General features: G+C 45.1%; 1 protein-coding gene across 4 annotated transcripts in view; it reads left to right on the top strand.

The window, feature by feature from the left end:
* Positions 1-958: 958 nt before the first annotated feature.
* The window catches only part of slc41a2b (solute carrier family 41 member 2b), a 39909-nt gene continuing 27206 nt past the window's right edge, over positions 959-13661 (top strand). Inside the window, exons 1-8 of one of the 4 annotated variants that reach the window (XM_085385884.1) lie at positions 959-1083; positions 2094-2732; positions 3699-3806; positions 7581-7652; positions 8204-8348; positions 8489-8635; positions 12943-13090; positions 13538-13617. In XM_085385884.1, coding sequence (XP_085242010.1) covers positions 2193-2732; positions 3699-3806; positions 7581-7652; positions 8204-8348; positions 8489-8635; positions 12943-13090; positions 13538-13617 — 1240 coding nt within the window. In that variant the 5' untranslated portion in view covers positions 959-1083; positions 2094-2192. Of the gene's footprint in view, positions 1186-1678; positions 1801-2093; positions 2733-3698; positions 3807-7580; positions 7653-8203; positions 8349-8488; positions 8636-12942; positions 13091-13537; positions 13618-13661 lie in introns of those variants that run through there. The other 3 variants (XM_085385886.1, XM_085385885.1, XM_085385887.1) reach the window with 3 other exon arrangements.

Below are 13661 nucleotides of genomic sequence, written 5' to 3'. Positions count from 1 at the left end.
CTTGTTTTAGGAATTATACAGCGCCCCCTGGTGTTTGGGATGAACTCTAGCGTTTACGCACACATTCCAAGCTCCTTACTACACTGTCAGGTTTTATACAAATATTTTGGCTGGCTTTTCATACCTGGCTTTATTCCAGTGGGATTCAAATTACCCCATTTACCTGAAATATGAAAATGTTTGGAGTGTTTTTGAAAGAAAAGAAAGCTAATTATGGTGTTAATGTGTTATTAATCTTGTGCAAGCAATTTCTACATAAATGTCGTTTTTTTAAGACCAAACCAACACTGGCTCACTGGAAAAACGACTTAAACCTGTTGGTTAAATCTTTGACTTTAGTTAAAAAGAAAAAGGCTGCTTTTTTGTTTCCTTTGTGGAAGATTTTGATTTAGTGAGTTAATAATCTGTTAAATTATGTGACCCCATCTTTATATTTTCTTTTTCCTATGTATGAAAGTTGCTAATATGTAAGGAATGTTTATTCTCTGAATGTGTAATATATGGTGCATTTTGTTTGTATGTTAATTTTACTAATAAAAAACAAAACAAAACAAAAACCCAACTACACACTGTTAGGTGTAAAGATTACGCACATCCTCCAGATGTGGACCGAGACTGTCAGGTTTAAACTCCCCAGCTGATAGACTCGGCTTACCTGCAATTAATACTACCAAAACTACCACTATGTAATGTGGGTAATACAATAAAAATTATATCTGAAAGTTTTGTTCTAATCCGCTGAAGCCAGCTGATGTTTTATTCTATAGCAGTAATGTTAATGCAGTCATAATGCAGTCGAAGATTAAAAGTGCATTACTTAATATAGATGTGAGGAAAACCATCCCATTTGTCGGACATACTATGTCTTTGGATCTGTAATCAGGTCAACCCGGATTTATAACTTCTGGTAAGCAGGCGTTGTTTTCAAACGGAGTCGCTCGTCGTGTCGCGTAGACGATCTTGGTTGGCCAGTTTCGCTCTGACGCGGCTCTCTGGCTGGCTAGCTGTCAGAGGAAAGGACTGGCATCTCCTCTGGGTGGAATTTCTTCACAGTGAAAACGTATGTCAAGGATAAAAACAACGGTAATAATAATCCTTAGCACTGAAGAGTTATATATATCCTATCTACTTGTAATACTGGCTAACTGTGGCCACCGTATTCTCCCGGTTTACGTTTAACGCTGGGTAAGTAGGCAGCCGACGTGCCTTCTACTGTTTTGATTCCTCCACAGCTAGCTAGCAGCATTTCCGTGTTATGTGGCGACCATAAACATATACACAACCAGCCTGTTTGTGTCAAGTTCCTGTTTGGCTAAATGATCCATGAATGGCAGCTGTGGTGTGAGACGGCGCTGAATAGGATGGTGGTAATAAATGGGCCTGAACAGTGGCAATTAAAAAAGTATGAAAACTGTCGTCTCGAGAACATTTTACCAACGAAACGCAGATAAACTGGAGACACCGGAACAGCAGCAAATTATGGAAGAACTTTGTGAACATCCTCGGTTGGTACATTTAAAGAAGCAGCTCGGTGGACCTCGGATTTAAAGACTTGATGCTCAATCATTCAGGGAAGCAAATCTCCAAAAGTTGGTTCTGTTCATCTGGACGCAGCGTTTTGTGGGAGAAACGTTTCGTCACTTGGATGCTAGCTCGGGTTTAGTTTGTCAGCCCACACGTGAATGACAGGAACAGGCTGAATTGTATTTCCGGTGCTCTTTGGGATGCTTCTCAGCTGTTCCTGTTCATTTCTTTAATTTTCTAACTGGTAGCAGTCCTTTAACAGAAAGCGTTGTTGAGGTGAGCAGTGATGCTGGCACTGATATATCTGTGATGGTGATCCAGTCTTGGGATTTCTTCCCGTCGTTGCTTGATGATGTATTAAAAATAAAGTGTTGTATGTTACAGCAGCTTCAGCACAATCCTTCCCTGCAGTAATGACACGTACGCTCTAACGTCACCTCTTGTTTCTCTGCATTTCCACTTTAAGAACCGTTTGTTCCTCTTTATCACTTACTGTTGTTTTGTCTTATACATATCAGCAGCTGGCAGATATTCCTCTTCTCATTTCATTTCGTGTGTGTTTTCTTTAGGCTGATGAATCCCTGAAGCTCGCTTCGACCGCTCGCTGCCTGGACACCGCCCTCAGACCGGATGACAGGAGATGAGACACTGGAGCCCTGGACCACATCATGAGCATTCAAAGCCTACAAGGAGCTATAGGGGAGTCTCTTGGCTCTAGTCTCACAGTGCGCATGAGTGCAGCAGGTGGCGGGTGGAACAGCCTCTCCCCGAAACCTGTTTCCCCGGGGTGGATCGCCTCCATTTTCCACACCATGGTCCCCACCGGTTACACCAAACTTCAGGAGGAGCGGTTGGCCATGGTGGACCTTGGAGCTAAATCTGAGGCCAACTCACTCCAGAACGGGTACAGACAGGAGACGTCTCATATAGAAGGTAGACGGGTTCTGGACCGGGCCTCTCGGGCCTCTTTGACTTTAGCAGACTGTGGCGATGGAGACTGCTCGGAGACGGAGCCTATGCTCACTGAGAGGAGGCTCTCAGGTGAAGAGGCAGATGGGGAGGAGGAAGAGGAGGAGGAAGGGCTGGGATCGAACACGCAGAATATGCCAAAGGAGTCAGTGCTGGCTATGGCATTTCAGATTTTGGTGCCTTTCCTTCTAGCCGGATTTGGAACCGTATCAGCTGGAATGGTGCTGGATGTTGTGCAGGTAAATTGAGCAACCAGCATTATTAAACCAGTCAAAGCAGGCTGGGATTAAAGGCTCATTCAAGCTCCTTACAAATATGGGTTTTGTTCAGTTTTGCTCTCTGTGAATGTGGAACATAGTAGCACAACTGCAGCGAAGTTACCAAGGCTGGGAAGTGTTGTGCTGTAAAGCTACATTTGAAAGTAGTAGTCACCCAACCCCACCAGGCTGCAGTAAAAGGACAGTGTTGGCTGAGGTGGAAAAATAACTAAACACATCAGTCACTGACTAATAATGATCACATTATCCAAACCTTCCTTGGGTTATATGCTGGCAACCAAGCTTGATATGACTGTAATCTCACCAGGCCGCTCTGTAACGGCGTTGTTAACGGCACTCTGTCATATCACATGTTTAAGGTGCACGTCTGTGAGCAGGGTGTTTTACATAGAAGTCCCAGGTTGGAGACGGGGACCTCTGTTCTACTTCTAGAATTTCTAAACCGTAGTTTTAATTTCAGTGTTTCTCTGTGAATGTGTTGAAGATTTTAACGTAGAAACGCAGCGCCCACTCGAGCGTGGTCCTGCCTGCAACCCTTTCCGTTTCTGCACATTTACATTTTTTGGGTGAAACCATCTGTCAGACGGTGGAAGCGTGAGCCAACGAGCTGGAAGAGTGCTGCTCGCGTCCCAAATGTGTCCTTCATGCAAACGTGAAAGCTTTGCTGTGGGCAGTCAGTAAGGTGTGAGGAGAAGAGTTTCTTGCTTTGCTCAGCTGACATTACAGCAGTCGTGTTATCCCTGTTGGCAACATCTGACAGAATTACGAAGCTTTAAAAGAAAAGTCTGTGAATGCTGCTGGATTTACTTCACTGCTTCACAGCTAAATGATGCAAATCCCCAGTTTGCCTTATCCTGAAAACACAACATGTAAGTGTGAAGTTCAGTGATAGCCAGAAAAAGCAAAGTGACTTTCTGGTGTCTGCAGCACTGGGAGGCGTTCCAGTACATCACAGAGATCTTCATCCTGGTACCCGCTCTGCTCGGCCTCAAGGGAAACCTGGAGATGACTTTGGCCTCGAGGCTGTCCACAGCGGTGAGACACACACACACACACACACACACACACACGCTCTGTAGCCCATTCCACTCTAAGACCCCAACACAATAGCATCTTTATGTGTAGTAATAGTAAACAACACCCTAAACTGAAGAACTGTCATTCTTTCTTGTAATGCACTTGTGGTTGTGGAAGCTGTGTCACTGTTATTCCGTCTTCACATTCGATGTTGTTGTAATCAGACGTCAGGCTGCTTTGTCCTGCGAGCTTGTTGTTTCACTCTCAGAAGGACGGAGTGGTTTCCCGTCAGCCTCGTGCTCGTAGCTGCTGTTCGAGGATCACTGATAGTGCAGTGATGTCACTGTGTACGTAGTTGCATCATTTTTGTTTTTGTGGTCATGACTCACCTCCACAGAGCCTCTAACTGTGATTAGGTGTTCATCATCCAGCCCAGTCTGGAATTATAGCTCCAGTGCCGTCGACGCTGTGCGGTGAACACCACAGGCTTATGTGCCCAGCTGTTACAATGACTTTGGGCGTTTCCACGTAAGAATTACTTCAAGTGTTTGAGAAATAGTTGGAGTCAGGAGGAATTTGCTGACGGGGAGTTGGGAGAGGCTGTTGCAGCCAGGATCAAATGGTCAGACGGTGAATTGTTGCTCTGCTAAAGAGGGTGAGCATGTGTTTGCACCCTGTCCCATCAAACAGGCTCTCCTTCTGTCCATAACCTTACTCGTTGCAGTCCTGTTTGTCCAAGTAGAAGAGGTGACTGAGCAGAATTCTCTCTTTGTTGGTTTTCGGCTCTTCCTGCTCCCCACGCACAAGCTCCACATTCACAGCGCTGTGTCAACATAGAGAGTGGAGCGTAGCATGAGCCAAGTTTCCTCAGCGGTGTCCCAAAAACAGTTTGTCTTCATGTTACTGTTGCTCTGCTCAGCTGCTCTGCCCTGCAGTGCTGAGAAATGCAGGAGGACTTATGACAGTTGTTGCATGTGTGAAGTCACACGTGATTTCAGAAATGTCATTACAGTTAATTGAATTTGTTCACGTTAGTTCAGCTAAGCATCAGAGTGGGACAGACAGGTGGTCAGTAAGGCACAGGTGCCCACATATGAGCAAAATGACTGTAGGCCACAGAAAAAGGTCTTTTCTTTGTGCAGTGCAGAGCTCACTCAGAGTGAATCCCAGCTTCTCATCTTAGAGCCACAATTTACAGAAGTCCCCTAAACATGTCACGTCCAGGCAGTGTGAAGTTACTGCTGTGAAAGAGGACGGCTGAAAAGATGCACTCACAGGAAATGTGCCTGATCATAGCAACAACCACTCATCCAAACAGTGAGTCTGCAGTCACAGCTAACCAAGATAATTACATACAGATACAATGTTCTGCTATCTTCCACAGAGCTTTACATCATCTGAGTGATATATTTACAAGAGTGTGAACATTTTGTGCAGCTATTGTGTTATGTGTCACCTTTATGACATGGTTGGGAATTTATTAATGTTTGTGAATGTCCTCACAGATGTGCGAGACACCGCGGACAGAATTCCTGAGCTGTTAGTGGGATACAGAGTCGGATTATATCTTTGTTCAGTTTTACTCCAGTTATTGGCAAAACCACATTGTTGAAAATGACTAACGATGTTCTCATTTTTAAAAAGTGTGTGTGTGTGTGTGTGTGTGTGTGTGTGTGTGTGTGTGTGTGTGTGTGTGTGTGTGTGTGTGTGTGTGTGTGTGTGTGTGTGTGTGTGTGTGTGTGATCAATCACTCATAATACAGAAAAAGGTTAGACCCATGAAAGTGCTCCATCTCTGGTAAATGTCATCAGGTTTTATCGTCACGTCACGTGTGCAGGTACACGGGTACAGCACATGCAAGTGTGCGAGCTCCACAAGCAACAGAGGTGTGCAAAAGTACAATAACACAAGAACAAGCAGAATATAGGAATGGCTAAATCTGAGAGTTATATGAATAATATATGGACAATATAGGAGTGCATTACTGAATATGTACACTCAACAAAAATATAAACGCAACACCTTTGTTACTGCTCCCATTCCCCATGGGATGGACGTAGAGACCTAAAATTCATTCCAGATACACAATATAACCATCCCTCCCAAACAGTGGTCACAAATCAGTCCAAATGTGTGGTAGTGGGCACATCTGCTATATTGAGATAATCCATCCCACCTCACAGGTGTGCCACATCAGGATGCTGCTCTGACATCATGAGTAGTGCACAGGTGTACCTCAGACTGCCCACAACAAAAGGCCACCCTGGAATGTGCAGTTTTGTCTCACAGCAAAATGCCACAGATGCCACAAGCAATGAGGGAGCGTGCAATTGGCATGCTGACAGCAGGAATGTCAACCAGATCTGTCGCCCGTGCATTGAATGTTCATTTCTCAACCATAAGCCGTCTCCACAGGCGTTTCAGAGAATATGGCAGCACATCCAACCGGCCTCACAACCGCAGACCTCGTGTAACCACACCAGCCCAGGACCTCCACATCCAGCAGGTTCACCTCCAAGATCGTCTGAGACCAGCCACCCAGACAGCTGCTGGAACAATTGGTTTGCACAACCAAACAATTTCTGCACAAACTGTCAGAAACCGTCTCAGGGACGCTCAACTGCATGCCCGTCGTCCTCATCGGGGTCTTGACCTGACTCCAGCTCGTCGCCGTAACAGACTTGTGTGGGCAAATGCTCACATTCGATGGCGTCTGGCACGTTGGAGAGGTGTGCGCTTCACGGATGAATCATGGTTCACATTGTTCAGGGCAGATGGCAGCTGAGAATGTCCCAGTTCTTGCATGGCCAGCATACTCACCGGACATGTCACCCATTGAGCATGTTCGGGATGTGCTTGACCGGCGTATACGACAGCGTGTATCAGTTCCCACGAATATCCAACAACCTCGCACAGCCATTGAAGTGGAGTGGACCAACATTCCACAGGCCACAATTGACAATCTGATAGACTCCATGCGACGATGTGTTGCACTGCATGAGGCAAATGGTGGTCACACCAGATACTGACCGGTTCTGGGTCCCCAGACCCCCAATAGCGCAAAAAACTGCACATTCCAGGGTGGCCTTTTGTTGTGGGCAGTCTGAGGTACACCTGTGCACTACTCATGATGTCAGATCAGCATCCTGATGTGGCACACCTGTGAGGTGGGATGGATTATCTCAATATAGCAGATGTGCCCACTACCACACATTTGGACTGATTTGTGACCACTGTTTGGGAGGGATGGTTATATTGTGTATCTGGAATGAATTTTAGGTCTCTACGTCCATCCCATGGGGAATGGGAGCAGTAACAAAGGTGTTGCGTTTATATTTTTGTTGAGTGTATATCTACGTGTGTGTGTGTGTGTGTGTGTATGCAAACCAAGTGGCATTTATATACAGTGTGGAGTGCACAATGTTGAAGTTGTGGTAAGTGAAGGTGAGGTGTCTGTGAAGTGTTCAGCAGCCTGATGGAAAAAGCACATCTTCACATTCATAGCAGTAAATGTGTTTGTGTAGCACGGATGGTTCAGATGGAGAGTGTGACGACTGAAAAGGCCAGACCCAGTGTTTGTGTTAGTCTTTGCTTTTAAGTCTATTTGTTACACCTGGGAAGTTTAGTACTCTTTGGTTTTTGCAGGGAAACCCACAATATGAAATACTGGGATTAAATGGGACCACTTTTAAGTTTCTAGCATTTAATCAATTTAGTGTCAATCCTGGAAAATAAGTGGCATTTCCAACACAGGCTTTACTCTGTAAAATAACTCTTCCCATCCCAACTCAGGTCAATGTGGGCAAGATGGATTCTCCCATCGAGAAGTGGAATCTAATCATAGGGAACCTGGCACTGAAGCAGGTAATGGCTCACAGTGGCTGTCTCATTGTAGAGAGAACACTTTCATATAAAAACGAATCAATCCTGCATCCTTTGCATTGGCATGAGCTGCAGTTTTATTCGTTTCTCTTCCTTTTTACTGGGAGCAGTTTTTAGAAACACCTTTTACTCAGGTGTTTTTCCCTTTTTGGTCATAACAAAAAACATTAAATTGTATTTTATATGTTGAATGAAATATCACAAATCTTTGATAATATTAATGCAGTGCTATGGCTAATATCCAGTGTGTATATGTTGATACGGTGCACGGACCGTGCGGGTGTTTATTTAGACCAAAGTCTTTGGCTGTGTCGTAAGACCGAGTGCATGCTGTGTTAATATCTACCTATGTACGATAAACACACCACAACATGACGTATGTAATGATAAAGCTACACGCTGAGCCGTTCGTCCTGCATGTAACGTGTCACCAGGAACTATTAGGGAAAAATGGACGTGCACGTGTTGCTGCTAAAGCTCACTTTGTGTCATTAATAAGCAAGTCTGGATCATCTCCTGCCTCTCTGCCCCAGGTTCAGGCCACTGTTGTGGGTTTCCTGGCGGCCGTAGCAGCCGTGGTTCTTGGTTGGATTCCAGAGGGGAAGTTTCAGATGAGCCACGCTGTTTTGCTCTGCTCCAGCAGCGTGGCCACGGCCTTCATAGCCTCCCTGCTGCAGGGTAAATACACACACTGTGACGCGGTATAAGCTGGTAATGCTGCTGCTGCTTCACGTCAGGCCTTTTAACACGCACGTTTTCAGTTGCCTATAATGTGATGGCTGTGAGTAATGTGCTTATCCTCTTGATGTCATATTTAGGTATCATCATGGTGGGGGTAATTGTGGGCTCGAAGAAGACGGGGATTAACCCAGACAACGTAGCCACGCCCATTGCAGCCAGTTTTGGTGACCTCATAACCTTGGCGATCCTGGCCTGGATAAGCCAAGGCTTGTACAAGTGCCTGGGTAGGTCCTACCTTTACTACACTTGCATATGTTCTGACCGCATTACAAGGAGCCACTTTGTTTCACAGTCAGCCAATCGGCTCATTATATTCATAGAACCCATATATTACTGATCCATACTGTGTAGAATTAGGACACCTGTTCTGAAGAACCTTCCGCCTCCACCGAGCTCTGTTCAGGCTGCTGAGCCCATCATGAAAACATCGGCGCATAAATAAAGATTATTGGCGAGCACAGAGGGTGTGCACTTTTAGTTTTACCACAAATTATTAAAAGTGTATAAAATTGTACCTGTGCAAACTTCAATTTTATTTCTTAGCGCCAAATCACAACAACAGTCGCCTCAAGGCGCTTTATATTGTACAGTAGATCGCACAATAAGGTGAATACAAACGCACCTGAGGGGATTATATCAGACATCGCAGCCAAGTAGTCTTTGGTCTTATCTGTCTGTCCACTGACGGCACACATGCTTACATGATAAAATGTCTGTCTTTGTGCCAGTTTATCTGGTAAAAGTCAGTGTGAACATCCATCCGTGCATTCGCCGCACACAGTGATGGAGCTCCATCGCTGCGTATCCAAGGCTGGGTTGTAGAGCCCAGATGAGCCCGACTGAAAGATGTAATCTCTCCAGCGTGTCCTGGCTCAGCCTCCCCCACAGCCACACTTTCCTTCAGCCAAACTTTTTACACCAACATTCTCCTTTGAATATCTTCTTAGGCTCTTGCTTTACTGATGGAACAAGAGAGGATGTCAAATGTACTTTCTTTTGAATAAACTTGCAGATGTACTGTATGGAGATCTGCATTAAAGGGCTCACAGTGACTGCCTAAGAGCCCTCATGCATATGATCATTTATTAGTGGGCCATCACATGCATGAATGCACCTCGGAGTGTTTCAGTCTGAGTGCGGATGTTTAAATTCAGTCATAATATCCAGTTCAAATATGCTTCATGTGGTACTGTAGAGTCATACACTCCCGCAGTCGGCCAGCAGGGGTCCTTCCTGTCTCACTCTGTAAGAACATCAGCCTCCAGTTTCAGGACAGACCATCTCTCTTCCTCCTGACATGCGCTCCACATGTTTAATTCATGTGACAGCAGACCTGTGCTGCACCACCTTGTATTACTCAGTGCAGCCACATTAGAAGCGTTTTCCTTTGGAAACCATCTCATGCTAATTAAACCCGTCAGGTCTAATTGCTGAGCACAGATGTTCTCCATTATAAAAGGAATAGTTTAGTGCTGGGAGCTAAATTTCTTAAGCACACTTCAGATTTCCATGGCAGGGCAGTGAGGCTGTCTGGCTGTGTCGCTCACACTGGCTCTCTTGTTTTTGAGCCCAGCAGACACCTGCCCACTAAACTCAAACTAACGGTCAGTTTACTCGCAGATGATGAAAACTGAAATCGCTCGTCTGTCTGTTCTCGTAAGAAAAGCTAAAGCGAGAGTCATTTAGAGGCATTGAGGGAAACAGCCAAGTAGAGACGCAAGCGAGACATTGCAGCTGTAGGAATCATGTGGAGTCCTCTTGGGTTTATTTATAGTGCTGTTAACCAACAGGATTGTTACAGAGTGCTATACTGAGAGGGCTCAACAATGGATGAGAGCAGCGATAATGTGAGTGTGAGATGAAGCACTAACACCAAGAAAAGGGCCCAGAGTTTATGCACAGGTTGTGTTGATACATCGCACAAATTAACAGATGGGTGTTTACATGCCGGCTGCATGTAAACCTGCAGAAAAGCATTCAATGCAACACGGTGCACACCCATGACACGAGGAAGCAGAACTACGATTTTAATGAGTGGGATAAAGGATTTCTCCTTATATGTGAAACCGTTACATTAACGGGTCCAAAGGAAGGTTGGGCTTTGGCCCACAGTCAGCTGAGACTGCTCACTAGGGATGGGTATTGATAAGATTTTAACGATTCCGATTCCATTTTCGATTCTGTTTAACGATTCGATTCCTTATCGATTCTCTTATCGATTCTTTTTTTTTTTTTTTAAAGGAGAACACTAAAGTCGATTAGCTTAGAACTGTGTTTTATATCTTCTCTTTGAACAAGATAGAAATTTAGGAGTAACATGGCCTTACAAACCCAACAGTGAGATCTTAAGAGATTCACAGCCTACGGCTCTTCAATGGGGTGTCACAGGGTCCCCAGGAAAAAAAATGTATATGTAAAATAATAAAATAAATATTCTCCTGTAGCAATAACAAAGTTTAACATAAATTATTCTGTAGCAATTACACAAGAATATCCAGTAATGTCCCTGCCTACAATTAAACACATGCACTTACCAAAGTGAAATCGGGGGCATCTGCTGTGGCAAATGGGTGCAAGCCTTTGACCACAAACTTAGACACTGCTCGGTGACATTCGTCTATCTTGGCCTGAAAGGAGACGCTACCGGTAGACTGCAGCGAGAACTGCCAGCATCTGAGCCAGACTCTGTCTCTCTCATCATGGTTATCTAAATGCAACGCACAGTAATAGCAGGTTTTGTAATAAGGTAAATCGCGCTAACATAATGTGCAATGCTAATTGATTAGTTACCTGCAGTATTAACGGGAGAGGACGTGGAAACGCTACCGCTGCTGCTGGGTTGAGCTTCGCTAGTCCGGAGCGGATCAAAAACACGACATTCGTTGAACGCAATCGCGTGTTTTTTGAGCAAATGCTTTTGCATGTTCGTAGTGTTTCCTCCCTTTGATGAAATCTCTACTTTGCAAGTATTGCACGTTGCCCTGTTGTCATCCTTTCTCATAAAGTGTAACCAAACTTTTGAGCGTTTGTGCCGCTCAGGCGCCGTGTTTCCTACTGGGTAAAAGACGCTACTCAACGTGATGACGTCATTCGGGGCGACTGGAATCGATAAGGGAATCGTTTATAAAAGTGGCAAACGATTCCAAGGAATTGAAACAGTGGGAACCGGTTCTCAACAAGAACCGGTTTTCGATACCCATCCCTACTGCTCACGTGAAAGCTGCTGTAGGTTCACCTTTAGATAAGAATGAAGAATTCATCAGTCTGAGTCTTCTTTCTGAGTTGTCTGTTGTGAGACAGACGCTGCCATAGTGCAGGACTTTGTACTCTATGCACCAACTCTAAATGACAGTTGTCCTCTTTCTATATATTTTTCACACTGACTTCAGTACAGTGAAATGCTGCAGTCTCATCCACTTCACCTCATCTATGATAGACGTGAGTCGGACTTGAAATAGTTGAAATAACAGAAGAAGAAAGCAGTTCTTTTGTTTGGTCCCCACCTGCTCAGGTAACCTCGCCACCACGTCTCTTTGCAGGCTCCTTCTTGTTAAACAGGTTTTCTTGACAGCAAGAAAGCAGAACACTTTCTTCTTCTTCTCATTATTATTATTTTCTGCTTGCCCAGTTCATGCTGGGTGCACGACTAGCATCTAAAAACACGGTGGTAGTTATCATCACTCTTTGGAAACACCATTTCTTTCCCAAGCATTAGAAGAATGGAGCCATTTAGATAGCTGGCAGCTGCTCCGTCCCTCTTCCTGGCAGAGTGTCGTAGCAAAATGTATTCCTTCAGGGATGGGCAGGAATATCAATTGCTTGCTCGCAGGTTTATTCACCGAAGCAAGATAATTATTGACACGTGCAACGTCTAAAGGTAGAAGAGTCTAACTGGGACTTTGCCTGTTAGCCAGCTTACTTAGTCTATGTTAACTTGGTGCCACATTTCCAGAGGCTGCTCTGGGGCAAGGCTCCGCTCCAGATATGACTCCGTTTATCTGTTTCACATTTTAAAATCCAAGGCCTACTAGAGCCCGTTGTATCCTGAGCTGGACACCACGCCCTTTCTTTTCTTTAGACCATCAAGATAGTAAATGTGGGACTGCTTGCTAATGACAGTTACTGAGTGCTTGAAATGTTGGAAACATCTGGTGGTGGCTTCATGCAGGTGCTTTAGTCTAATTACCTCTCCAAAATAACTGTTATATTTTAGTTGAAACAAAGACGTTTACTGTTAGAGTCTTAGAGCAAGTGAGAGAAAATATCCGGTGTGTATTTACTGGATGGATTTAGGACTGGATGCCAACGGGCAGAGTCAGCCACAAGTAAAGAATCTTCATTCCTTAAAGTGCTGGAAAAAAGTCCTGTTTGTGGTGCTGAACCATTGTTCCAGCAATCTGGACGTCCCGATGAACAGAATCAACATGTTGGGATTTTCTTACCCGGGTCATTGAGACGTTTCAGGTGTTACTCAGTTTCACCTGAGCAGGAAACGGACAGAAACTAAAACCCAAGTGTGTCTCGTCTGCAGATTCCTATCCGTATGTGTCGTCGTTGGTTTGGGCCTTCTTCATGTGTCTGACTCCGCTGTGGATCGTCATCTCCTCCAAGCACCCCGCCAGCCGCACCCTGCTCTACTCAGGATGGGAGCCCGTCATCACTGCTATGGTCATCAGCAGGTGTGTGTGTGTGTTTAGTCTTCTGAAGGAAAAAGAACAGCTGTCCCGAGTCTGCACCTCCCAGCGTCTGGTTTGCATGATGACTCATCCCCTAAACAAATTGCGGCATCCCAGCACATACACCCTCAGGTCTCCTTGAGCCTGGCGGCCTTACAGAGGAGCCAGTAGGAAGCAAATTACTGTCCCGCTCACTCTCTCTCACTCTCTCCTCTCAACAATCAGTGCTGCTGATATTACAGACCCACACAGGCTGTAATAGAGGAGGGGGAGCTGGGCTGTGAACAATTGAAAAATCCTTCATTCTCTCTGTCCAGTACAGCCATGAAGGATTTTAGTAGCTCTTCTAGAGAAGCACACAAATCCACTGTACACATCACTTAGGTGAAGGTGAGCCTATGCCTTTCCATGCACTCTGAGTTAATGAGCTAATTATGTTGTGCTCTGCAGCATCGGAGGGCTCATCCTGGACAAAACGGTGTCTGACCCAAATCTGGCCGGCATTGTAGTGTACACCCCCGTTGTCAACGGTGAGTATTGACACCGCTTCCTTCTTTTGTTCTGTGCAGCATAG

This window comes from Rhamphochromis longiceps, linkage group LG17, assembly GCF_057381845.1.
Source record: "Rhamphochromis longiceps isolate RC_006_pf linkage group LG17, R_longiceps_female_GT1.1, whole genome shotgun sequence".
NCBI classification, from domain to species: Eukaryota; Metazoa; Chordata; class Actinopteri; order Cichliformes; family Cichlidae; genus Rhamphochromis; species Rhamphochromis longiceps.
This window is presented reverse-complemented; position numbering and strand designations above follow the sequence as displayed.